Source organism: Triticum aestivum, chromosome 7A (assembly GCF_018294505.1).
Source record: "Triticum aestivum cultivar Chinese Spring chromosome 7A, IWGSC CS RefSeq v2.1, whole genome shotgun sequence".
NCBI lineage: Eukaryota > Viridiplantae > Streptophyta > Magnoliopsida > Poales > Poaceae > Triticum > Triticum aestivum.
Genome location: NC_057812.1, coordinates 3,400,376 through 3,427,303, shown reverse-complemented (window position 1 = coordinate 3,427,303; position 26,928 = coordinate 3,400,376). Strand labels below are relative to the sequence as shown.

At 47.2% G+C, this 26,928-nt stretch overlaps 1 protein-coding gene across 1 annotated transcript in view; it reads right to left on the bottom strand.

The window, feature by feature from the left end:
• The window catches only part of LOC123150804 (disease resistance protein RGA5-like), a 30,307-nt gene extending 13,379 nt beyond the window's left edge, over positions 1-16,928 (bottom strand). Inside the window, exon 1 of the mRNA XM_044570629.1 lies at positions 16,392-16,928. Within this exon, the coding sequence (XP_044426564.1) occupies positions 16,392-16,884 (493 nt within the window). The 5' untranslated portion in view covers positions 16,885-16,928. The remainder of the gene's footprint in view (positions 1-16,391) is intronic.
• Between the last annotated feature and the right edge of the window lie 10,000 nt (positions 16,929-26,928).

The window sequence follows — 26,928 nt, the reverse complement described above, 5'->3', positions numbered from 1 at the left end:
GAGGCGGCGTAGGACAGGGGCGGCGTCGATCGATCCGGAAGAAACAGAGGAGGAGAATGAAATTTTTAGAAGTGTTGTATATATAGAACCCACCTTTAGTACCGGTTGGAGCCACCAACCAGTACTAAAGGTCTGTTTTGGCTAGCCCAAGCGGCGGGAAGCGACCCCCTTTAGTACCGGGTGGTGGCTCCAACCGGTACTAAAGGACCCCCCTTTAGTATCGGTTGGTGCCACGAACCGGTACTAAAGGGGCGTGCGCTGCCAGGCGAGGGGCGCAAAGTTTAGTCCCACCTCGCCTAGCGAAGGGCAGCCGCATTGGTTTATAAACCCAGCCGCGGCTGCTCCTTCGATCTCCTCTGAAATGCAGGCCTTCTGGGCCTATCTCTGCTACTCTGCCCTGTGGGGCCTATTGGGCTTGCGGGCCTGCATCCTGGCCCAACAACAGGTTGGGTTTCTAGTCGTATGCAGGCCGCTGTGGCCCGGTAGGTGGGCTTTTTTCATTTAGTTTTTTCTTTTCTGCTTTATTTATTTTGTTTTATTTATTTTTAGTTGTTTTTTGCTGTATTTAGAGTTTCTTTGTGAATATTTTTGATAGTTTTTAGAAACTTTCAGTTAGTGCCAGTAGTTTTTAAATTTGAATAGTTTAAATTTTGAATTATTTGAAATTTGTGTGAATCACTAGTTTGTGAATAACTTAACTTTAAAAATACATTTTCCAGTGATTCTTTGTTCTTATGCTTAATATTAGTGTGTTTTATCATTATATTCAATTTGATAATGCCTAAGTTATTTAAAAAATGAAATGCCTTTGTAATGGATGAGTTTTCGTCCGAAACCCTGATACTTCGAAACAGATTGTCCATTTTGTGCACGAAGTGCATCCATTTTTTGCGGTAACCCTCTCTACTTTTTTGCACATGCTATGTGGGTGAAATTATGATACCATGCCAACTTTCATCCTTTTCTGAGTTCATTTGAAATGATTTTCAATTTCAGGGTCATTTAGCTGAAAAAATCAGTAAATGCATGAAAGAATTTGCTTGCACATAAAATTTCTTCGCGTTTCAAATGCCAAAACACATAACTAGCTACACTAACTATTACAGAGATTCCCTCCTGGGTGTGAAACACAGAAGAAAGTGGTGATAGTTAAGCCGATCACATCCCAGATCTATGGGTGTGAAACTTTTTCTTCGCGTGTGTCCCTTTGCGTCGTAGCCATGGAAAATCTTCATCATTTAACGGGATGCTCGGGTCAACATTCACTGTGAATGGAGCAATTTCATCAAACTTCTCATAATCTTCTGACTTGTCTGTCTTGTCATCCACTCCCACGATGTTTCTCTTCCCAGAAAGAACTATGTGCCGCTTTGGCTCATCGTACGATGCATTCGCTTCCTTATCTTTTCTTTTTCTTGGCTTGGTAGACATGTCCTTCACATAGAAAACCTGTGCCACATCATTGGCTAGGACGAATGGTTCATCTGCATACGCAAGATTGTTGAGATCCACTGTTGTCATTCCGTACTACGGGTCTTCCGTTACCCCGCCTCGTGTCATATTGACCCATTTGCACCGAAACAAAGGGACCTTCAAACCACGTCGATAGTCAAGTTCCCATATGTCCTGTATATAACCATAATATGTTTCCTTTCCCGTCTTGGTTTCTGCATCAAAGCGGACACCACTGTTTTGGTTGGTGCTCTTCTTATCTTGGGCAATCGTGTAAAATGTATTACCATTTATCTCGTACCCTTTGAAAGTCATTATATTCGAAGATGGTAACTGGGACAGCAAGTACATGTCATCTTCAATAGAGGTGTCATGCATGGTACGTGCTTGCAACCAGCTGGCGAAACTCCTGGTTTGTTCACGTGTAATCCAGTCATCAGACCGCTCCGGGTGTTTGGAGCGTAGCAAATTCTTGTGTTCGTCCATACACGGAGCCACCAAGGCGGAATTCTGTAGAACTGTGTAGTGTGCTTCAGTGAGAGAATGTTCGTCCATACATATTATTTGTTCCCCTCCTAGCGTGCCTTTTCCATCCAGTCTGCCCTTATGCCGCGATTCAGGAACACCAATCGGCTTAAGGTCAGGAATAAAGTCAATACAAAACTCAATGACCTCCTCATTTTGACGGCCCTTGGAGATGCTTCCTTCTGGCCTAGCACGGTTATGAACATATTTCTTTAAGACTCCCATGAACCTCTCAAAGGGGAACATATTGTGTAGAAATACAGGACCCAAAATGTTAATCTCTTCGCATAGGTGAACTAGGACGTGCGTCATGATGTTGAAGAAGGATGGTGGGAACACCAACTCGAAACTGACAAGACATTGCACCAAATCATTCTGTAACCTTGGTATGATTTCTGGATCGATTACCTTCTGAGAGATTGCATTGAGAAATGCACGTAGCTTCACAATGGCTAATCGAACGTTTTCCGGTAGAAGCCCCCTCAATGCAACTGGAAGCAGTTGCGTCATAATCACGTGGCAGTCATGAGACTTTAGGTTCTGGAACTTTTTCTCTGCCATGTTTATTATTCCCTTTATATTCGACGAGAAGCTAGATGGTACCTTAATACTGAGCAGACATTCAAAGAAGATTTCCTTCTCTTTTTTGGTAAGAGCGTAGCTTGCATGACCCTGATGTATGTCGTCTTTTCCGTGCATACGTTGCTGGTCCTCCCGTGCCTCAGGTGTATCTTTTGTCTTCCCATACATGCCTAAGAAGCCAAGCAGGGTCACACAAAGATTCTTCGTCACGTGCATCACGTTGATTGCGGAGCGGACCTCGAGGTCTTTCCAATAGGGCAGGTCTCAAAATATAGATTTCTTCTTCCACATGGGTGCGTGTCCGTCAGCGTCATTCGGAACAGGTTGTCCACCAGGACCCTTTCCAAAGACCACCTTCAAATCCTTGACCATATCATGTACATCAGCACCAGTACGGTGGCGAGGCTTCGTTCGGTGATCCGCCTCACCTTTGAAATGCTTGCCTTTCTTTCTTACGGGATGCCTGCTCGGAAGAAATCGACGATGTCCCAGGTACACATTCTTATTAGCCAAATACATACTGTCGGTATCGTCCAAACAGTGCGTGCATGCGCGGTATCCCTTGTTTGTCTGTCCTGAAAGGTTACTGAGAGCAGGCCAATCATTGATGGTCACGAACAACAACGCCTTTAGGTCAAATTCTTTCCCCATGTGCTCATCCCACGCACGTACACCTGTTCCATTCCACAGTTGTAAGAGTTCTTCAACTAATGGCCTTAGGTACACATCAATGTCGTTGTCGGGTTGCTTAGGGCCTTGGATGAGCACTGGCATCATAATGAACTTCCGCTTCATGCACAACCAAGGAGGAAGGTTATATAAACATAGAGTCACAGGCCAGGTGCTATGGTTGCTGCTCTGCTCCCCAAAAGGATTAATGCCATCTGCGCTTAGACCAAACCATACGCTCCTTGCGTCATCTGCAAACTCCTTCCCGTACTTTCTTTCGATTTTTCTCCACTGCGACCCGTCAGCGGGTACTCTCAACTTTCCGTCTTTCTTACGGTCTTCTCTGTGCCATTGCATCGCCTTGGCATGCTCTTTGTTTTGGAACAAACGTTTCAACCGTGGTATTATAGGAGCATACCACATCACCTTGGCAGGAATCTTCTTCCTGGGGCGCCGGCCCTCGACATCACCAGGGTCATCGCGGCTGATCTTATAGACTTAAAGAGTGATGCCAATAATTTATCAAACATTAATATACTCTTATAATAGTTAAAAGATTATATCATTGTCCTAGTTATTGACCGCCCCTTCACCCTTGAGTCAGAGGTTACCTCTCAAGTTGCCAAGAGATTGATTAATGCAACTATCATACATTTTTACCTCAGAAAAAAATACATTGTATGTATAGTAGAGAATGCATCAAGATCTTACGGTTAGATGAGCCGATTGATCCTTATTTTGAGAAAAAAAATATTTGCACAAAATTAGTGACTACGATGAGAAAAGTTGTTCAAACAACTTATGTCATTAGGAAAACCTTCACTCGCAATGCATGAGCAGTCAACTTCTGTAGCAATGCACGAATATTTAGCTAGTTTCAACTCAGAATGTGTTGGATGTTTCTTCAGGCACTTTTCTTAAAGAGTTTTGTAAAATCCAACAGGAGAGCTGTTGATATTCATTGACAGAGGATAAAACACACAGTACAGAGCAGGTTACAGGGGCTAACAATGGGAGGCCATTGAAGTACTTCTGATAACTTTCTCCTCGATGCACATGAGGTCATTTTCATGATATATTAGTGTATGGATATGGAAGCTGCTAGAAATAAAAATGTATTGATAGCTTGAAATGAGCTGACAGCGTACACAGTATATGTGAAGCAAGAAATGTTGTTGCCTTCAAGAATAACTTTGCTTTGTTTTTCAAAGTGCCATAGTGCTTATCGTCTGGATTTGTTTAAAGAAACAAGGCCTTCAGAAGAAACAGCGCCTGCACGCAAGATTGTCGTCGCTGGTGGCCATTGGTGTCTTTCGCCAAAGAAGTCGACAATGGCGGTTGGTGCCTTGGCCGGGTTAATCTTGCTCGGCACAGAGATGAGCTGTGCATTGAATATCATCAGGTTGGGGTTTGGTGTTTTTAAGTAGCTGTACCTTCCGTTGCTTCGGCAGCTGGTCTGTCTTGTGTGGAGCCTTTGGACACTGCACTGTCAATTTCTGATGCGCTGAAGGTGGATTCTAAGGTGAACGACGTGCCAGACTACTACGGCTACGGGGGCTCGTCTTCTGATGATGGTATAGGCACAGGATGTTGCATTTTACTCCCCAATCCTTTGTTTGGTTCTATATAACGGGGGATTATACATGTAAATTTGGGATGGGGGTTTCCTCCCCAAATACCTAGAGTAGAAAGGATTGTTTCAGTCAGAGGTGAAAACACAAAGTTACAGGATGTCCGCTGATAGAAAGCACTAGATATACCCAAATTTCCTCCAATTAATTTGGTTTGCTCCTCGACATGTCTCGTGCCCTAATTTTTGGAGCAATGGATACACAATACTACCCCTTATTTGACGCTCCATCAGAAAGAATCATCAGAAGGAAACCCTAGCGAGGTACAGACTATAGATCACTTACAAACAAATCAAGCCATCATCCATCCTCCATCCTCCTCTCGCGCGTCGTTTGATGGCCTCTGCCCTCTCGAGTCCTCTACTCAGGTCGTCGCCTAAGGTCGAAGCTGAGCACCAAGGTTACTCTTGTCTACTAGTACAAAAATAATATACTCACTCTGTAACTCATAAGATTTTTTTTAGATATTGTAAGTGTCAAAAAACATCTTATGTTAAGTTACGGAATGAGTAAAATACTAGATCTATGTCTTCTTTCTCTTCTATTATAAGGGCATCTTCAACACGGACCCTCAAACCACCCGCATCCGTCCGGACGAGTTTTGCCATCCAACACGGTCCTATATTCATCTGCGGTCTGGTCCGGAGATCCTTTTTCCCCGTATACTGTGAGTAAACTGGGGTCGTCCAACCATGATCCATCCAAAACCCTCTACCGCGCTTTCTCCCTTTCCCCGTGTTCATAACTACATTTATTTGCAAAAAGCAGATAAGAAACATATGTTATCAAGAATGTAACAGTTCACACAAACGATAACAAGCAGGTGATAATGCTGTTCAGCTCCTCATTCTCCCAATTAGCGGTAGAGTGAGACACTAACACAAACACTGCAACAAGTTAGTGTATTAAGTCACAACGCGGAATATGTGTATTGTAATAACGTCGAGAAAAAACTTTCTTCTCAAGATACAGTTGTGAATTACAAGAATGCCAAGGCTGACGGGTTAACGACAATACGCCTTACAAGAAAAGATATTTCCCCCACTAGGGTACTTCACAAACTGATCTATGCATGGGTCTTACCATTTCCTCTATGCAAGCGAAAGCTAGGACACCAATTTATGCTCTGCCAGATTGATTATCAATTTATTTATAGCACCTGAATACGAAGGCTTAATCACCGACCTAGACTAGTATTCCCAGAACCAGACTAGTTTTCCTCCAAAATCTCATGTGTGCTTGTTATTTCAGTCTCGGTGCTTTCATCAACATAGGAACCAGAATCCACAAATTGCACGTCAATTATAGGATTGCTTGGATGATTACTAGCTACGCCAATCCTCGAGACATACTCCAGATCAGCAGCTGCACCCCCAAATTTCGTGAAGATCTCTCTAAGGCCTGGCATATAATTGATGCTGATTAATGCTGTACCATGTCCATATGTTCTCCACTGGGGATGGTCCATTGGGGGGATGGCCTTGAAAACTAGCTTGAGCTTCCAGAGATTACGCGTTGAATCCTCCTCAAATTTTACCCAAGCTATACCCCGCATGAACGTAAACTTGAAGTACTTAAGAACTGAGAACCCAGCCTTATCAAAGATGATATTGTCATCAGGCGGTGTCTCCACATACAGCGATAGAGCAGTCAGGGCAGGCAAACCTCTGAGAATATCAACAGAATTCATCATCAGTTCCCTCACTGCAATCTTCAAAATGCATAGGTTGCCAAGTTTTCGAACCCACGAAGGTACCTGTGAGAATATGCAGCTGATGTGCGGCGAGAATTCAAATCTCTGGAGAAGGGCGGGAGGTTCCATACAAGCCCATAAAATGTTTGTTTTTGAAGCTGCGGTATTTTTAACCGATGAGGCATGAGCTACTGCTATAGTTTTCAGGTTGCCATGACCTCCGAGTAAAGAACCCAGAGCTTCCATGTTTTTCGCCACATGATGGAAAGTAGACAGTGAAGAAATGGTAAGATGAAGCTCCTGCAGGTAGTTCAGCGTGCCAAGGCTCATTAAACTGGGAGTCCCTATTCTGTCTACCCAATCCAGCAGATCTCTCTCAACAGGAAGACTCAGGTGCAAGTGAAGCAACCGTGGAAAATTCACATCCCATGGAACAGGTGCAAATCTTGCATCTGTAATATCCAGTGTTGCCAGGTATTGTAGCACATGGTTTGGCAGTTTGATGCAGACATCACACGCGATCTTCAAATATCTCAGTTGAAACATTTCTGAAATCCCACTGAGGTCTGCTATATCATCACCACGGCAGCCTTGACCAGATAGTTGAAGGTTTAGGACACGCACAAGCTTGAACTCTGTAAGACAAGGCATAGACTCAAGTAATCCAGAAAATCTAACTGACCGAACTTGTGATTTTCTGATGTTTGCTTGTGTCTTAGCATATCTCGCATCGCCAAATATGAGCGAGAGTCGACGGGCTTTATGAGAAAGTGACACATTCTTTCGACAGCTATAGTCTATTGCCACGATGAAATTCTCTTCTTCAGACTTATGTGCAATAAGATCATGTACCAAGCCATGCACTTGACAGGACAACACCTCATTGTTGTAGTTGACACATATCGGCTGGATGAAGCTTCTACCAATAAGTTGATAGAGATAGCTTTCAGCAACTTTCTCAATGTCTTGCCCTTCTGCTGTATAGATCAGACCTTCAGCCACCCATTGCTTCACCAAATCATCTTTTAAGAACGTGTAGCCCTCTGGATACATAATAAGGTAGAGCAGGCATGTCTTCAAATAACGAGGAAGATTATTGTAGCTCAGATTCAGTGCTTGTCTAGTTCTTTCAGAAGTAGGCACCGCAGAGAAACAAGAGATTAACGACTGATGGATGTATGTGAAGAGATCATTTGACATGACAGCCTGGCTTAGTAGACGACTAGCTATGCTGATTGTGGCTAGCGGCAAACCATCACAAATTTCAGCAATTTCAACACAAACTTGTTTCAATTCTTCAGGACAATCACTTTCAGAGCCAAAGAGTCTGTTAAAAAATAGCTTTTTTGAGTGATCGTCATCCAGAGGTTTCATTTCAAAGACATGCTCTGACTGATAACAACAACATGCTATTGCAACGTCTTCGATCTGTGTAGTTGTTACTATTCTGCTGCCTTGACTACCCTTGGGAAAAGCTTGATTAATTATATCCCATACTGATGTTTCCCACAAATCATCAATAATAATCAGATACCTGCAACATGCCAAAATTGAGGGGGCAAATTAATTAACTAGGGTTTTATGGCGACATTTCGTTGTAGGAAAAACAGTAGTACCTTTTGTTTCGTAGATATGTCTTGATATTGTCAATGAGGTCAGTCTCCTTAAAATCCTGTGGGGGGTCCGGAAGCTGGAGTTGCGAGAGAATGTCACAGAAAATCCTCTTAATATGGGCATCCAGGTCCCGCTATTGGTTATTGACCGGAGACGTGTCTTGGTCATGTCTACATTGTTCTCGAACCCGTAGGGTCCGCACGCTTAAGGTTTCGATGACAGTTATATTATCAGTTTATGAGTTTTGATGTACCGAAGGAGTTCAGAGTCCCGGATGAGATCGGGGACATGACGAGGAGTCTCGAAATGGTCGAGACGTAAAGATCGATATATTGGACGACTATATTCGGACATCGGAAAGGTTCCGAGTGGTTCGAGTATTTTTCGGAGTACCGGAGAGTTACGGGAATTCGCCGGGAGAAGTATTGGGCCTTATTGGGCCATACGGGAAAGAGAGAGGGGCTGCCTAGGGCAGGCCGCGCCCCCCCCCCCCAAGGCCTAGTCCGAATTGGACTAGGGGGAGGGGCTGCGCCCCTTCATTGTTTTCTACTCCTACTACATGGAAAGACTCCTAGTTGGACTAGGAAAGGGGGAATCCTACTCCCGGTGGGAGTAGGACTCCCCTAGGGCGCGCCATAGAGAGGGCCGGCCCTCCCCTCCTCCACTCCTTTATATACGGGGGCAGGGGGCACCCCGTAGACACACAAGTTGATCCACGTGATCGTTTTCTTAGCCGTGTGCGGTGCCCCCTTCCACCATAATCCTTGATAATATTGTAGCGGTGCTTAGGCGAAGCCCTGCGACAGTAGTACATCAAGATCGTCACCACGCCGTTGTGTTGATGGAACTCTTTCCCGACACTTTGCTGGATCGGAGGCGGCGTAGGACAGGGGCGGCGTCGATCGATCGGGAAGAAACAGAGGGGGAGAATGAAAATTTTAGAAGTGTTGTATATATAGAACCCACCTTTAGTACCGGTTGGAGCCACCAACCAGTACTAAAGGTCTGTTTTGGCTAGCCCAAGCGGCGGGAAGCGACCCCATTTAGTACCGGGTGGTGGCTCCAACCGGTACTAAAAGACCCCCCTTTAGTATCGGTTGGTGCCACGAACCGGACTAAAGGGGCGTGCGCTGCCAGGCGAGGGGCGCAAAGTTTAGTCCCACCTCGCCTAGCGAAGGGCAGCCGCACTGGTTTATAAACCCAGCCGCGGCTGCTCCTTCGATCTCCTCTGAAATGCAGGCCTTCTGGGCCTATCTCTGCTGCTCTGCCCTATGGGGCCTATTGGGCTTGCGGGCCTGCATCCTGGCCCAACAACAGGTTGGGTTTCTAGTCGTATGCAGGCCGCTGTGGCCCGGTAGGTGGGCTTTTTTCATTTAGTTTTTTCTTTTCTGCTTTATTTATTTTGTTTTATTTATTTTTAGTTGTTTTTTGCTGTATTTAGAGTTTCTTTGTGAATATTTTTGATATTTTTTAGAAACTTTCAGTTAGTGCCGGTAGTTTTTAAATTTGAATATTTTAAATTTTGAATTATTTGAAATTTGTGTGAATCACTAGTTTGTGAATAACTTAACTTTAAAAATACATTTTCCAGTGATTCTTTGTTCTTATGCTTAATATTAGTGTGTTTTATCATTATATTCAATTTGGTAATGCTTAAGTTATTTAAAAAATGAAATGCCTTTGTAATGGATGAGTTTTCGTCCGAAACCCTGATACTTCGAAACAGATTGTCCATTTTGTACACGAAGTGCATCCAGTTTTTGCGGTAACCCTCTCTACTTTTTTGCACATGCTATGTGGGTGAAATTATGATACCATGCCAACTTTCATCCTTTTCTGAGTTCATTTGAAATGATTTTCAATTTCAGGGTCATTTAGCTGAAAAAATCAGTAAATGCATGAAAGAATTTGCTTGCACATAAAATTTCTTCGCGTTTCAAATGCCAAAACACATAACTAGCTACACTAACTATTACAGAGATTCCCTCCTGGGTGTGAAACACAGAAGAAAGTGGTGATAGTTAAGCCGATCACATCCCAGATCTATGGGTGTGAAACTTTTTCTTCGCGTGTGTCCCTTTGCGTCGTAGCCATGGAAAATCTTCATCATTTAACGGGATGCTCGGGTCAACATTCACTGTGAATGGAGCAATTTCATCAAACTTCTCATAATCTTCTGACTTGTCTGTCTTGTCATCCACTCCCACGATGTTTCTCTTCCCAGAAAGAACTATGTGCCGCTTTGGCTCATCGTACGATGCATTCGCTTCCTTATCTTTTCTTTTTCTTGGCTTGGTAGACATGTCCTTCACATAGAAAACCTGTGCCACATCATTGGCTAGGACGAATGGTTCATCTGCATACGCAAGATTGTTGAGATCTACTGTTGTCATTCCGTACTACGGGTCTTCCGTTACCCCGCCTCGTGTCATATTGACCCATTTGCACCGAAACAAAGGGACCTTCAAACCACGTCGATAGTCAAGTTCCCATATGTCCAGTATATAACCATAATATGTTTCCTTTCCCGTCTTGGTTCCTGCATCAAAGCGGACACCACTGTTTTGGTTGGTGCTCTTCTTATCTTGGGCAATCGTGTAAAATGTATTACCATTTATCTCGTACCCTTTGAAAGTCATTATATTCGAAGATGGTAACTGGGACAGCAAGTACATGTCATCTTCAATAGAGGTGTCATGCATGGTACGTGCTTGCAACCAGCTGGCGAAACTCCTGGTTTGTTCACGTGTAATCCAGTCATCAGACCGCTCCGGGTGTTTGGAGCGTAGCAAATTCTTGTGTTCGTCCATATACGGAGCCACCAAGGCGGAATTCTGTAGAACTGTGTAGTGTGCTTCAGTGAGAGAATGTTCGTCCATACATATTATTTGTTCCCCTCCTAGCGTGCCTTTTCCATCCAGTCTGCCCTTATGCCGCGATTCAGGAACACCAATCGGCTTAAGGTCAGGAATAAAGTCAATACAAAACTCAATGACCTCCTCATTTTGACGGCCCTTGGAGATGCTTCCTTCTGGCCTAGCACGGTTATGAACATATTTCTTTAAGACTCCCATGAACCTCTCAAAGGGGAACATATTGTGTAGAAATACAGGACCCAAAATGTTAATCTCTTCGCATAGGTGAACTAGGACGTGCGTCATGATGTTGAAGAAGGATGGTGGGAACACCAACTCGAAACTGACAAGATATTGCACCAAATCATTCTGTAACCTTGGTATGATTTCTGGATCGATTACCTTCTGAGAGATTGCATTGAGAAATGCACGTAGCTTCACAATGGCTAATCAAACGTTTTCCGGTAGAAGCCCCCTCAATGCAACCGGAAGCAGTTGCGTCATAATCACGTGGCAGTCATGAGACTTTAGGTTCTGGAACTTTTTCTCTGCCATGTTTATTATTCCCTTTATATTCGACGAGAAGCTAGATGGTACCTTAATACTGAGCAGACATTCAAAGAAGATTTCCTTCTCTTTTTTGGTAAGAGCGTAGCTTGCATGACCCTGATGTATGCCGTCTTTTCCGTGCATACGTTGCTGGTCCTCCTGTGCCTCAGGTGTATCTTTTGTCTTCCCATACACGCCTAAGAAGCCAAGCAGGGTCACACAAAGATTCTTCGTCACGTGCATCACGTTGATTGCGGAGCGGACCTCGAGGTCTTTCCAATAGGGCAGGTCCCAAAATATAGATTTCTTCTTCCACATGGGTGCGTGTCCGTCAGCGTCATTCGGAACAGGTTGTCCACCAGGACCCTTTCCAAAGACCACCTTCAAATCCTTGACCATATCATGTACATCAGCACCAGTACGGTGGCGAGGCTTCGTTCGGTGATCCGCCTCACCTTTGAAATGCTTGCCTTTCTTTCTTACGGGATGCCTGCTCGGAAGAAATCGACGATGTCCCAGGTACACATTCTTATTAGCCAAATACATACTGTCGGTATCGTCCAAACAGTGCGTGCATGCGCGGTATCCCTTGTTTGTCTGTCCTGAAAGGTTACTGAGAGCAGGCCAATCATTGATGGTCACGAACAGCAACGCCTTTAGGTCAAATTCTTTCCCCATGTGCTCATCCCACGCACGTACACCTGTTCCATTCCACAGTTGTAAGAGTTCTTCAACTAATGGCCTTAGGTACACATCAATGTCGTTGTCGGGTTGCTTAGGGCCTTGGATGAGCACTGGCATCATAATGAACTTCCGCTTCATGCACAACCAAGGAGGAAGGTTATATAAACATAGAGTCACAGGCCAGGTGCTATGGTTGCTGCTCTGCTCCCCAAAAGGATTAATGCCATCTGCGCTTAGACCAAACCATACGCTCCTTGCGTCATCTGCAAACTCCTTCCCGTACTTTCTTTCGATTTTTCTCCACTGCGACCCGTCAGCGGGTACTCTCAACTTTCCGTCTTTCTTACGGTCTTCTCTGTGCCATCGCATCGCCTTGGCATGCTCTTTGTTTTGGAACAAACGTTTCAACCGTGGTATTATAGGAGCATACCACATCACCTTGGCAGGAATCTTCTTCCTGGGGCGCCGGCCCTCGACATCACCAGGGTCATCGCGGCTGATCTTATAGCGCAATGCACCACATACCGGGCAAGCGTTCAAATCCTCGTACTCACCGCGGTAGAGGATGCAATATTTAGGGCATGCATGTATCTTCTGCACCTCTAACCCTAGAGGGCAGACAACCTTCTTTGCTTCTACGTACTCTCGGGCAATTCGTTGTCCTTTGGAAGCATATCCTTTATCATTACCAGCAACTTTCCAAATCCCTTGTCAGATACACCATTCTCTGCCTTCCATTGCAGCAATTCCAGTGTGGTGCCCAGCTTTTTCTTGTCACCTACGCAATTCGGGTACAACAATTTTTTGTGATCCTCTAACATGCGCTGCAACTTCTTCTTCTCCAAATCACTTGCGCAGTTTCTCTTTGCATCGGCAATGGCCCGACCTAGATCATCAACGGGCTCATCTGATGCCTCTTCTTCAGCTTCTTCCCACATTGCCGGCTCAGCTTCTTCCCGCATTACCGGCTCAGCTTCTTCCCCCATTGTTGTATCATCGTATTCAGGGAACCCATGGCCAGGATAGTTGTCGTCGTCCTCTTCTTCTTCATTGTCTTCCATCATAACCCCTCTTTCTCCGTGTTTGGTCCAAACATTATAATGGGGCATGAAGCCGGACTTAAACAGGTGGACGTGAATGGTTCTTGACGTAGAGTAATTGTTACCATTCTTACAGCGAGCACATGGACAAGGCATAAAACCATCCGCCCACTTGTTTGCCTCAGCCGCAAGCAGAAAAGTATGCACGCCCTCAACGAACTGGGGAGAGCATCGGTCATCGTACATCCATTGCCGGCTCATCTTCATTACACAACACCGAATAGACCAAATTAATACAAGTTCATACATAAAGTTCATACAACACTTAAATGCAACAAACAAATAACTCTCTAGCTAAATCATTTAAATGCAACAACAAATACGATCAAGATCGCAACTAAGGTAACAATGGATCCAACAGCATAATGATACCAAGCCTCACTATCGATGGCATATTTTCTAATCTTTCTAATCTTCAAGCACATTTTCTCCATCTTCATCTTGTGATCATCGACGACATCGGCAACATGCAACTCCAATTCCATCTTCTCCCCCTCAATTCTTTTCAACTTTTCTTTCAAGTACTCGTTTTCTCTTTCAACTAAATTTAACCTCTCGGCAATAGGGTCGGTTGGAATTTCCGGTTCACATACCTCCTAGAAAAAATTTCTATGTCAACTTGATGGGCATAATTTGTCATAAACACAAAATGCAACTAGTTTTAAAAGAGAATATACATACCACATCTGAATCATAACAAGGACTAGGGCCGACGAGGACGGATATCAAAACCATGGCGCTATATGTATAACAAACAACGAACGGGTAAGATAATTATACGAGTAACTATCCAAATCACACAAACATCAATTTTTATATAAAATTTCATGAACAAGAGGCTCACCACAAGGTGCTGCCGGCGACGGGACGGTGCGGGCGATCGACGGTGGCTACGATGGAGATTTAGAATGCACTAAGTAAACCACACCTACATATGCAAACTAAGTGTTATTTTTGACCTCAAATTGCATATAAATCAAATACTAGCACATATATATATATGTATGTATGTATATATATATATATATATATATATATATATATATATATATATATATATATATATATATATATCCTCCCAAATTACTAAACTCACAAATTAATCACTATATAAAGCATTGCAAGAGCTAATCTAGCAATGAGAGATGAAAGGACAAAGTTGCTAACCTTTGTGACCATTTCAATGAATGGGGGACTTCAAATCTTGACAAATTTTAGGCAAAATGTGTGATGAGCTCGAGAGGAAGAGGGGAAGAACAGAGAGGAGAGGGGAAAGGGGAAGAACAGAGCGAGCTCGGGTGGACGAAGGGTTTATGTAGGACGACCTTTAGTACCGGTTCGTGCCAAGAACCGGTACTAAAGGGGCTGGAGGGGCCCCATTCTGACAACATCCTACCGCCACTCTCATTAGTACCGGTTCGTGGCACGAACCGGTGCTAAAGGTTCGCCACGAATCGGTACTAATGAAGGCGGCCCGGCTAGCCGTTGGAACCGGCACTAATGTATACATTAGTGCCGGCTCAAATACAAACCGGCACTAATGTGCTTCATGTTTGACCCTTTTTCTACTAGTGACAATGGAGTAGGGTGAGCTACCATTTGTTGCTACGGTGCACTAGTCAGAAGCCCACCGAGGGCCACTGCCCTCTTCATCACTGCCTTGCCTGGCCCCCACGAAGATAGGGCCTTCCACGCCCCTCGTCAGAGGCAAGCCCCGCCGCCACCCACCATGGAGGTTATGCCCGGTAGCGCATCGACAATGGTGAGAAGAGGAGATAAAGAGAAGGAGCCTCTAGCGCTGTCGGCCTGGAGGTGTCGCCAATGCAAGGTCCTATTTTTTTATGGGTACTGGTGCAAAATAGATAATTAGACACAAAGGTATTGTGAGCGTGGCTAGTGGTATGCCTCCAAAAATAGCCATGATGCCGTTGGTGTACTCGACTACACACATCTCCACTATGGTCAACTGCCCATGCACTTGCAAAATCACACACACAGTCACCAGATTTTTTAGTGGCAGCAGTCACCCGTTTGATGTAATTCATACACATTAGCACTGAGAACTGTGTTGAGGAGAGATCGATGCGGGAGGTGGAGGCTTCTGCTGTGGCCAATGTTTTGGATTTCATTTATTATTTTTATGACTAAGTTCATGAATTTCAAAATATTTTGTTGTTAATTTTGGATGAATTGATAAACCATAAATTTAAAATTCAGAAGAAGTACATGAAAAATATAGGTACATTCTAGAGTCAACCCCGCAACTTCGCTAAGGCATTGTATGTTCTTTACCACTAGTATGTAGGAGTAGATAGTAACTGAAATACTTTAGATTTCCAACTTTTTGTACAACTATATTTTGTTAGAAGGACCAAAACCAAAATGATTTTCTTTCAAACCCCACTAAAACCTTGGCCCAGGGACGGTGGCTATGACGATGCGGATGGCCCATGCCCACCACTGTAGCAGAGATGATGATACCACGACGGGTTTGATGGCTGCCAGAGATTTCTTCCCGGCACTAGAGCCCCAGTACATTTTCTACATGAACTATTATTGTTTGCAAGAAATGGACAGCATGCACCAAGACAGCAAGCAACCCAGATTTATTCAACTGATTCAGGTGGCGACCTACTAGTAGGACACGCGATGTATAAAGCTTCATTTGCACTGTCGTTACAGAAGGAAGTTTCCTTCCTAAGCCGAGCCTACCTGTTGTGCCATCCCACGATGCTCGACGTGAGCTAGGTGTGCCGTGTGCGCACTTGCCGCAATCACCATGGCATGCCATCCCATGACCAGAGCATGGCTGCACTATTCAGCTAACTAACTAACAGGAGAAATCAGCTCAACCAAGTCATGTACAGGGACATGTCCTGGCCGTTTATTTTGCTAACTGAAGAAAATAACAGAAGCAGGGTATAGGCTAACATAATCGAGGGTTGGGTGCATCATTGAATGTAGTAAAAGTTCAGTCTCTGGGTTTTTCTTTTCTTTTTGTAGTACAGGGATATGAAGGAGAGAAACAAAGTGTCACCTTGGGTTGGATAAAAAAGGACGACCCTGTCCTCCTCCTTCTCAACAATGCCATGATCCAGCATCTTGTTGCGGGACTCGCTGCACTTTGGGCACGGCTCGGAGCCGACCCTCTTACACGCTTGGCACACGAAGGCGGGGCTCGGCCTTGAGGCGCTGTCGAGGAGAGGCCGCAGCTCGCCGGCCTGGTGAAGCTGCCTAACATCGTCAGGGCCGCCAACGAGCCGGCCTCCCACGAGGAGCTGCGGGAGGGAGAAGGCGCAGCCCCGAGCCGCAAGCAATGACTTGAGCTCACAGCGGTGCGCTTTGCTCGTGGACACGTCGCGCACGTCCACGGCCAGGCCGTAGCCGCGTAGCAGGGCGCACAAGGCGTAGCGGTCGGCGGAGGTGCGCCCTCTGCGGCGCGACGCCGACGCCGTGTAGAGAATAACCTCGGGCTGCAGCTCCTCCTTGCCGCCCGGCCAGGACGACGAGCTGCCGCCAGCGTCATACATGTCCGGTGGCCAATCCGCAGATGAGTGACGGTGGCTAGAGTTCTGGCAAGAGAAGACTAAGCGAAGTGGTGGCTTTGTTGTGTCTCACTCTTCTTCGTCTCCTCGCATGCATCGCACGCTATGCATCATGTGCTCGTGCCTCTTTTGTCGTGCCTGTCTGCCTTATCTTTCCAAATTACGTCCTCAAACGCTATGCCTGTGGCCCTATGCGCGCTCGATTAAATTATCTTGTGTTTCTTTCGAAGCACTGGGATTAGACTGGAGAAGATCTGACTGGATTCTTGATCCTACAAAAGGCCACCATTTTCCCTCTAAATTTACGTTTTTTGCATCCCGTGAGTTTTGTTCCCATCGAGTTCCGCCCAGACGTTTAGGGGGAAGTAAAGTGTCCAGTTGTAGATGCTGTAAGAAAGGCCGCCACAAGACCATTCATGCTGTTTTTCACCCCCCCTAAGGTTGCCTCTTAGACTAGGCCCGCTAAAGTCGCAAGGGCTTTGAACGCATTTTATTCATCTTCTTCGGTCGACTTTGTCCCGTGCGTGGTTGGTTACGAACTTACCATTTGTTACTTTCAAGCGTTACTTTCAGGTTTTACGTTGTTTAAAAAGATTGTTCAAATTAAAAAAATATTACAAAACACCAAATATAATATTATTGTTTTTGCCCCACCTTGCCCTAATGGAGTAGTAGGGGTGTACATGTGGTGTGAATGACTTCTGAGTTCATTTGTCCATGTGATGGGTGCCCTGACTAGGGGCGACTAGGGGCGATGGCGACGATGGCACCGGGGTCTTTGACGCCGGCCCGCGCTGACGCCCCTGGTGATCGCCGGAGAGGGGGGGGGGGAGATTCTGGGCTCTAGCGGACGAAGACAGCGGAGATGATGAGGACGACGGCGGGCGATCCGGCGGCTCGACGGACTACTCGCCTACTCCCTCCGATATAATCTGTGAGGCTTTTTCTCGTGCCTACGATGAGGATGATGTGGCCGAGATCGTGGAGACGGTCGTCCCTCCCGAGGATCCGGCGAGGAACGGCTTGCGACCCAGAGAGAACCTGGAGCTGCTCCGGCGTGTCGTCCATCGAAGGACGGCGGCGAACGCATCTCGGCCATGGAAGGGTCCAATTCCCAAGGTACGTCTACCCAAACTTACGGTTTTCGATTTGGTTGCGCCGGAGGCGTGGACGGTTGTGGTAAGACGGAAGAAAGGTGGCCGTGTGGCGGCCGGCCAGCAGCAGGTGACGCCGGCGGTTTTGATCGGGATCGTGGCGGCGAGGGCCCTGCGTTTGAACTCCCTGATTGGCGCCTGTGGGCCATCGGTGGCTACCGGGCCTCCTTCGGCTGGGTATGTGGCCCAGTGCGAAGGGGCTGCAGTTGGGCCGGGTCCAATAATTCTGGAAAAGGATGGGATCGAGGATACATCGATCGTCGACGTGAATTACGCATGCATTGATCGATCGGGTTCATCCTCCTCCTGCTCGCGTCGTAGGGTTCTGCTGCGGCGTTCTCCACATCGGCGGGCGGTTCCTGCCGATCGTGCTCGTCGCATCCCCCCGCTAGGGTCCATGGCGGGTCGGGGTGCGGCCGGGAAGAAGCCGACCGAGCCTCCTGGGGCGGGCCACGTTGGGGCTGTGTCGGGCGGTGGCCGTGGTGTGCTGCCCTCGGCCGTGCCGCCGCCGGCTGCTGCCTCTGGCCGTGGTTCCTTGCTCCCTGGAGCTGGCTGGGCTTCTACTGGTGGGGGGCTGGCCGTGGCGATACTGCACCACCGCCTGTTGCGGCTGGTGGCCGGGCCGCTCTGCCCCGGCCGGTGAATGGCTCTGGTCCTAGGGGGTGCCGCCCGTGCCGTCGGGTCGGGGCACCGGAGCTCCTGGCGGTGCGGCTGCGGCCACGATGGGCCGAGGAATTGGCGCACCGACCGGGGTGAGGCCGCCCGTGCTCCCAAAGTCGATGGCCACCGCGGGCCGTGGTGCACCTCCGCCGAGGCCTCCCGTCACCTCCGTCATGGGGCGCGGAGCTGCGCTGCCAAGGCCGCCGGTGCATAATGGCCCTAGACCGGTTGGCCATGTCGATGGGGTTTGGCCGGTGGTTCAGGCAACCCATGTCGGCGTGCAGCCTCGAGCAGCGCCACCGCCTCATTACATCGCGAGGCCGACGCATAATCGCCCGGGTCCGACGCAGATGAGACATGACAACGTGACTGCCGAGTCATCGGATCCGCCCCGAGGACAGTGGGGAGATGATGGTTATGATGTGTATGGAAAAGGCCAACACCGTGGTTCGTCATCTACGGGAGGTGGACGCGGATACGCCTGGCAAAGTGATGGTTCGGATGAGAGACCTTTCCTTGGCCCGGCGGGTAGCTTCGTCGAAGGGACTTCGGGCCCGAACAGCCGGCAGAGAGGTGGTTTCCGTGGCCATCGTGGTGGCCGTGGTGGTGGACGCGGTGGTGGTCGTGGTCGGTTTCGCAAGCCGCCCCCAACACCGGTCGTGGTTGACCAGGCCTCTTCGGATATGGCTATTGATCCTGTGCAGTCGACTGAGTTGCCTAGCCAGGCGATGGAGGTGGTGACGGCCTTGGACAATGTGGAGGTCCCTATTACTGGTGGAGATGCCGAGGTAGGGGACATGGCTGAGTCTGAGAGGGCGTCTAAATGGGCACGTAAGAAAGAAAAGATGTTGTGCTATCGATGTGGTGAGAAAGGCCACTTTATTGCAGAATGTGTGGCGGAACTATGTAGCTTGTGTGGCAAGAATGCTCATGTTATGGGGGACTGCCCGGTTATGCGTGATCAGGCTCCTGCGCTCACGATGTATGGAGTATATTGTGCCGAACTCACTTTCTTTGAGTCCCCGGCGGCGAGGGACATTACTGTTGTGGCTCAGAGTATGACTACTGGCATTGTGAAAGCCACCCGAGAGGTGGTGTCTGAGGTTCAAATTGTGCGGAGTCTTCAGGAACTGGCTCCCGGTGACTTTCAGTGGGAGCTTGTTCGGATCGAGGACAATGTCTTTAGGGTTGATTTCCCAACGGTGGACGACTTGCAGAAGCTGTTGAGTTTCGGGTTATGCAGGGTGCCTGGTATTAAGTGTATCCTGGAGTTTCACGAGTGGAAAAAGGAGGAGCCTAAGGGCAAACCGCTCACACAGGTGTGGCTGCGGTTTTCAGGGGCCCCATCTGAGGCTTTAACCGATGCTTGAGTAGTGGCGAGTTTGGGTATGCTGGTGGGTAAGACTGAGGAAGTAGACATGGCTTTTACCCGCCCACATGGGGTGGCCCGGCTCTTAGTGGGCGTTCTGGACATTGATTTTATCCCGAACGTGGTTAACTGGTTTTATCGGGGAGAGGTGTTTCCTCTTGAGATAGAGTTTGAGGATGCCGAGTTGTTTGCCGATGTGGGTTCTGGGGCTGATATGGACATGCACGAGGGGGATGGTGATGCCGGTGCTCGTGAGGACCCGACCGATGAGGCAGGACGAGAGAGGGCCAATGGGCCTAGTACGGCTGCTCAGTTGCCCGGTGATGGTCCCCGACGGTACCGATGAGTACGTTGCGTTTTGGGTCCTTCGAGCCAGCTTCGGCTCCTCCTCGGCTTTGGAGTGACAGGGTTGAGTCTGATGATTGCTTTGAGTGTATGCTCCCTCCTTTGGAGCTTGATGTTGTGGCTAGTCCTGTGATGGTTACGGAGGTGGAGCCTCAAGTGGGTTCTCTTCCTCCTACCGTGGCTTCGAGTAGGGATATAATGACAGGTTCGGAGGTGCTCTTTGGGGAGGGGAGTCTAGGGCAGGTGGCCCCGGCCTCTCCCTCTCGTGGTCTGGCGCAGGTCACACCGGTGAGGCCGGTGTTGGTCGGCAGTGGGGGAGGTAGCCTAGCCTCCTCTCCCACTGCGACGCCGGTACCGGTCGGCTTGGCGAGTGCCGGGGTAGCGAGCCCGAGGCAGGAGGCCTCGGCTCCTGCTTCTTCGGTTGGGGCGGTGGCCCTCGCGCCGGCGGCTACGCTGGGGGAAGAGCTGGGGCAGGTGGCCGTGGCTCTCTCCTCCTCTCCGGCAGTCAGGCGGACTGCTTCTCCTTCGACAATGACGGTTTCCCCTGCACTGGCCCTAGACATCCCTTCCTCGTCTGCGGTCAGGAGGACCGCACTGTCGGCGACTTCGACGCTTCGCTCTGAGCCGGTGGGTGGGGCAGGAGGAGGGAGTGGGCAGGTGGCCCCAGTTGTCCCATCTCTTGTCCTACCCGCTGGGCACTTGTCCGAGGGCATTGGGAGCCCGCGGCCTCCTCATTCTCGAGAGGAGGTTATTGCCTTTGGCAGGATCCCAGACCCGGTCTCGACGGGGAGACGGATGAGTGCTCGCGTTCTGGACCTTCCGGAGGTGGAAGATATGCACAAGCGGTGCGCTATGAGGGCGGCCAAGCTTCAGGATGCTGCGATCTCTTCTGGTATGTCCGTTAACATATCTAATTCTTTATTGCATTTTGCTCCTGAGGAGATTATTAATAATGCAAACCAATTAGGAGTTTCACTAGGCGCTCCTGATAATGAAATTTCCAATTCGGTGAATGATATGTTAGATTTAGAGGCGGAGCGGGCCTTAGAGACTATTCGTAATCTTGCTGCGGTCAAACCCATGAACGATGAGGAAATTGATGCGTTAGGGGTTAGAGTGCTAAATAATCTATGTGCGGATCTAGCACCTTCTAATCAGGAGTCTGAGGGCGATGATGCGTCCTTAGATGATGTAGCTGTCGGTTCCGTTCAGCCCGGTTATGAGGACCGGGTGACGGAGCCCACTAAGCCAAAGCGTAAGTGGAAACGAAAGATTTATCCCGATTCTGCAGTTCGTAGGAGTGCTAGGATTCGGACTGCAAAAAAATTCCATGATGAACTATGAAAGGAATCTTTTGGAATAGCAGAGGTCTAAAGGACTTGGCTAAAAGAAGGTTTCTTGCTGAAGCTTCTCTGGAACATCGGTTAGATTTCATTGCTTTATCGGAAACCGGTAGAGAGAATTTTGCGCCGCGGTTTCTTTCCTCTCTTGTGGGTGGTATTGATTTCGACTGGCATTGTCTCCCGCCACGAGGTAGATCGGGAGGTATCTTACCGGGTGTGAGATGCGATTCCCTTGAAGTCCGGAGTGTAGTAATGGGTGACTTCGCGGTAAAGTTTCGAGTTAGGTCTAAAGTTGATGGGTTCAACTGGGCTTTGGTAGCGGTCTATGGTGCCGCACAACCCGAGCTTAAACCGGAGTTTCTGGCAGATCTTGTTCGGATCTATGGGTCCGAACAGCTTCCGATTTTGGTCGGGGGTGATTTCAATATCATTAGGAGGAGAGAGGAGAAAAATAATGATAACTTTGACGGCAGGTGGTCGTTTATGTTCAATACCATTATTGAAAGCTTAGATCTAAGGGAGATAGAGCTTTCTGGTAGAAAGTTTACCTGGGCTAATGCTCTGCCAAACCCGACGTATGAAAAGCTTGATCGGGTTCTCGCCAGCATGGAGTGGGAACAGAAGTTCCCTCTTGTTACGGTGCAAGCTCTCGCGCGGGGAATCTCCGATCACACACCATTGTTCGTTGACTCAGGGGAGCCGAACCATATGGGAAACAAAAACACCTTCTCATTTGAGATGGCCTGGTTCGGACGCGAGGGGTTCTTAGACTTCATAGCCAGGGAGTGGGCCAAGGGTGTTGGAGGAAGGACGGCGGTCGAGCGCTGGCAGAATAAAATTAGGCATTTGAGAAGTTTCTTACGGGGTTGGGCTAAGCACCTCAATGGGGTGTATAAGATTGAGAAGGATAGGCTCCTCTCTCTTGTACAGGCCTTGGACGTAAAAGCCGAATCCGCGATGTTGCTGCCCGCCGAGCTCCAGGTTAAAAATGAGGCGGAGAAGAGGCTGAAAGAACTTCTCCGCGAAGAAGAATTGAAGTGGGCTTTGCGTGCCAAGGTGCGCAAAGTAGTCCAAGGGGACGCGAATACTCAATTCTTTCACCTCATTGCTAATGGTAAGCATAGAAAGAAGCGGATCTTTCAGCTAGAGCAGGATGAGGGCCCTATTTTAGGTCAGGATAATCTCAAAACCTATATTACCGAATACTATAGACAGTTATTTGGACCGCCGGAGGACAATTGTGTGTCCCTCGATGAGTCCAGGATCGAGGACGTGCCTCAATTGTCTGCTGCTGATAATGATATCCTGGTTGCCCCGTTCTCAGAAAAGGAGGTGTTCGATGCTATTGCACAAATGAAAAATAATAAGGCTCCCGGTCCGGATGGGTTCCCGGCTGAGTTCTATAAAAAATGCTGGCACATTATTAAGGGGGATTTACTACCGATGTTTCAAGATTTATTCGCTGGACAGCTTCAATTATTTCACTTGAATTTTGGAACTATCACATTGCTCCCGAAGAAAACGGATGCTGTGAGGATTGAGCAGTTCAGACCGATCTGCCTCCTCAATGTTAGTTTCAAAATCTTCACCAAGGTCGGGACTAATAGGCTCACACAGATTGCGCAGTCTGTGGTGCAGCAATCCCAAACTGCTTTCATGCCGGACAGGAACATCCTTGAAGGGGTGGTTGTTCTTCATGAAACGCTCCATGAAATCCATTCCAAAAAATTAGATGGAGTAATTTTTAAGGTGGATTTCGAAAAAGCGTACGATAAGGTTAAGTGGTCATTCCTCCAACAGGCATTGCGTATGAAAGGTTTTGATGAAGCCTGGCGCCGACAGGTCGAATCATTTACGCAAAAAGGGAGTGTGGGAATTAAAGTGAATGACGACATAGGTCATGACTTCCAGACACATAAAGGCCTAAGACAAGGAGATCCGATGTCCCCTATCCTGTTTAACATTGTAGTGGATATGTTAGCAATTTTGATAGGAAGGGCTAAGCAGAATGGTCAAGTGGGTGGGTTGGTACCTCATCTTGTTGAGGGAGGTGTTTCCATCCTTCAGTACGCCGATGATACAATCATCTTTATGGAGCATGATTTGGCCAAGGTGAGAAATATGAAGCTAGTGTTATGCTTGTTTGAACAATTGACCAGGTTAAAGATTAACTTTCATAAGAGCGAGTTGTTCTGCTTTGGTAGAGCCAAAGACGACCAGGAGTCTTATAGGCAATTGTTTGGGTGCGAGTTGGGGAGTTTACCCTTCTCTTACCTTGGTATTCCGATTCACCATCGTAGGCTAACAAACAGAGAATGGAAGTGCATCGAGGATCGATTTGAGAAAAAATTGAGCTGTTGGAAGGGTAAGCTCATGTCATACGGAGGCCGTTTGATATTGATTAATTCGGTGCTCACGAGTATGCCTATGTTTCTCTTATCTTTCTTTGAGGTCCCAGTTGGTGTTAGGAAACGACTGGACTTCTATCGGTCGTGTTTCTTTTGGCAGGGTGATGAACATAAAAGAAAATACCGGCTTGCTAAATGGGACATCATCTGTAGACCGAAAGACCAAGGGGGTCTTGGTATTGAAAATCTTGAAGTTAAAAACAGATGCCTTCTTAGTAAGTGGTTGTGGAAGCTGTCTTCCGGGACTGAGGCCATGTGGGCGCAGATCCTCCGCAACAAGTACCTCCAGACTAAAACATTGTCCCAGGTCGCAGTCAGGCCGACTGATTCGCCTTTCTGGAAAGGACTAATGAAAGTCAAACAATCTATGTTCAATAGGACGAGATTTGTTATTGGAAACGGTACAAGTACACGTTTCTGTGAGGATACTTGGCTTGGTGAATCACCTTTAGCCATTCAATATCCGTCTTTATATCGGATTGCTCAACGACGTGAGGTGTTCGTGGCAACGGTATTCCAATCTGTCCCCCTTAATATTCAGTTTCGACAGTCGCTAGCGGGCAATCGTTGGGAAGAATGGCTCCATCTAGTTAGGAGACTGATGGAGGTTCAACTTTCTCACCAACCCGATATATTGCGCTGGAAGTTGACTAGCTCTGGAGTATTTACAGTTAAATCAATGTATATTGATGTTATTAATTCGAATGCTATTCCAACTTCCAAGTATGTTTGGGCTGTCAAAGTTCCTTTAAAAATTAAAGTGTTTATGTGGTTTGTCCATAAACAAGTTATTTTAACAAAGGACAACTTGATTAAACGCAATTGGACAGGACCTACTAGGTGTAGTTTCTGTGATCGGGATGAGACGATTAAGCATTTATTCTTTGATTGCCCGTTGGCCAAAGTTCTTTGGCGGACGGTCCATATTGCTTTTAATATTACTCCACCGACTTCGGTCAATGCTTTATTTGGGACATGGCTTAATGGGGTTGAGCCTGAATTAGCAAGACATATTCGGGTTGGAGTTTGCGCTTTGTTATGGACTATCTGGAATTGCAGAAATGATTTGGTTTTTAACAGAACATCACGGATTCATTTTTTGCAGGTTATTTTCCGAGCTACGGCACTGATCCGTTTGTGGTCGCTACTCACTTCGATGGAGGCCAGGGAGCATTTGGTTACTGGATCTATCCGTTGGGAGATGGTAGCTCGGGATATCTTCAACCGGTTTGGATGGCGGTCATGTAATAGGATAGGCAATTAGTTTCCCTATCTATTTTTAGCCAGCTGGTTGTGGCATCTTTTTCGGGCTAGTTTGTGTATCTAGCCGTCTGTCGCTCTGTGTGAGCTGCATTTATCCTTTGCTTTTTGTTTCGCTGGAGACTGTGGAACCTTGTTGGCATTTTTTGTTATTTGGTTAATAAGATGGCCGTATGCATCGTTCTGATGCAGAGGCCGGGGAGATCCCCCTTTTCGAAAAAATGTGTCCATTCAAGACATACTGTGTTTCCCTTCAATGCAAAGTGGAGTAAACTAACTGTACCCCAGCTGATTGTTTGGATCAATGAGCTGACGAGGCATGAAAGATACACCGGTTGATTAGTCCATCCAATGTAACATTGTCTATCTTGAATTGGCAGTCTGACACATTGTGCATATCGATACGGTGCCAAGCTCTGCTTACCAGCTTAAACAAATACAGTGTCAGCTGCTTTGGATCGACGAGCTAAGCAGAGAAAACAGGAGCTAAGTTTAACCATTAAGTCAGAGGGTGGCTTGTGGGGCACTACAGTTTGTATTTCCGCAGAATCAATGCAATTTCTCTCTACGTAACCATGAACTACGGAGGCATCTTATGAGGTTTCATTGAGATTGAGGAAACTTGCACTGCTTTGAAGTAGGTTAAGGTTAGTGCACCTTGACGTAGGCTAACACCAACATGTTAACGAGGACCTCATAGTGCATGGTGGGGCGACCAACCTACCTTGATTCTTTTGCCAAAATATATCACGCAAGCATATGCATGCATCATTGCATCGCTACTTTCAAAACTCCAGAACAATGCGAGATTTGAACTTTCTAAAAGTTCAACACTAACATTGCGTGTTTCGAGTCAATGCAAAGTGAAATTAAACTAGTGCACCACTAGCTGCTTGGATTGATGAGCTGACAAGCTATGCATGAAAGATTCGTGAGTTGATTAGTCGAACTAATGTAACACTGTCTGCCTTGAATTGGCCAGCGCTAAACTAATACAATGCTTGAATCCACCAACTTTTTTTGGACGTTGCATGGATCGATAAGCTAAGGGGGAAACGGGAGCTAAGTTTAACAACTCCGATAGCAGGTGGCAAGGTACCAGAGCATCACAATCCAAAAAGTTGTGAAAATGTAGTTTGGTAGGTGTAGTGTGAAAGACTTATGAGTCCGCTGGTCCATTCAACCTTAATACACTGTGTTTCGACTCAATGCAAAGTTGAAGTAAACCCATGAACCACTAGCTGCCAGGATTGATGAGCCGACATGCAAGGCGTGGAAGACTCATGAGCTGATTAGTCAATATATTGTAACACTGTCGTCTGTCTACAATTGGCAGTCTGGCAAGCAGTTCGATCAGATCGATCCCGTAGCAAGCTCTGCGTGCCAGGTTAAACTACTACAATGTCAGCTGCTTGGATCGGCGAGTTAGGCGGAGAAGCAGGAGCTAAGTTTGACAATTTGCAGAGGGAGTGGCGCGGCAGCAGTCGATA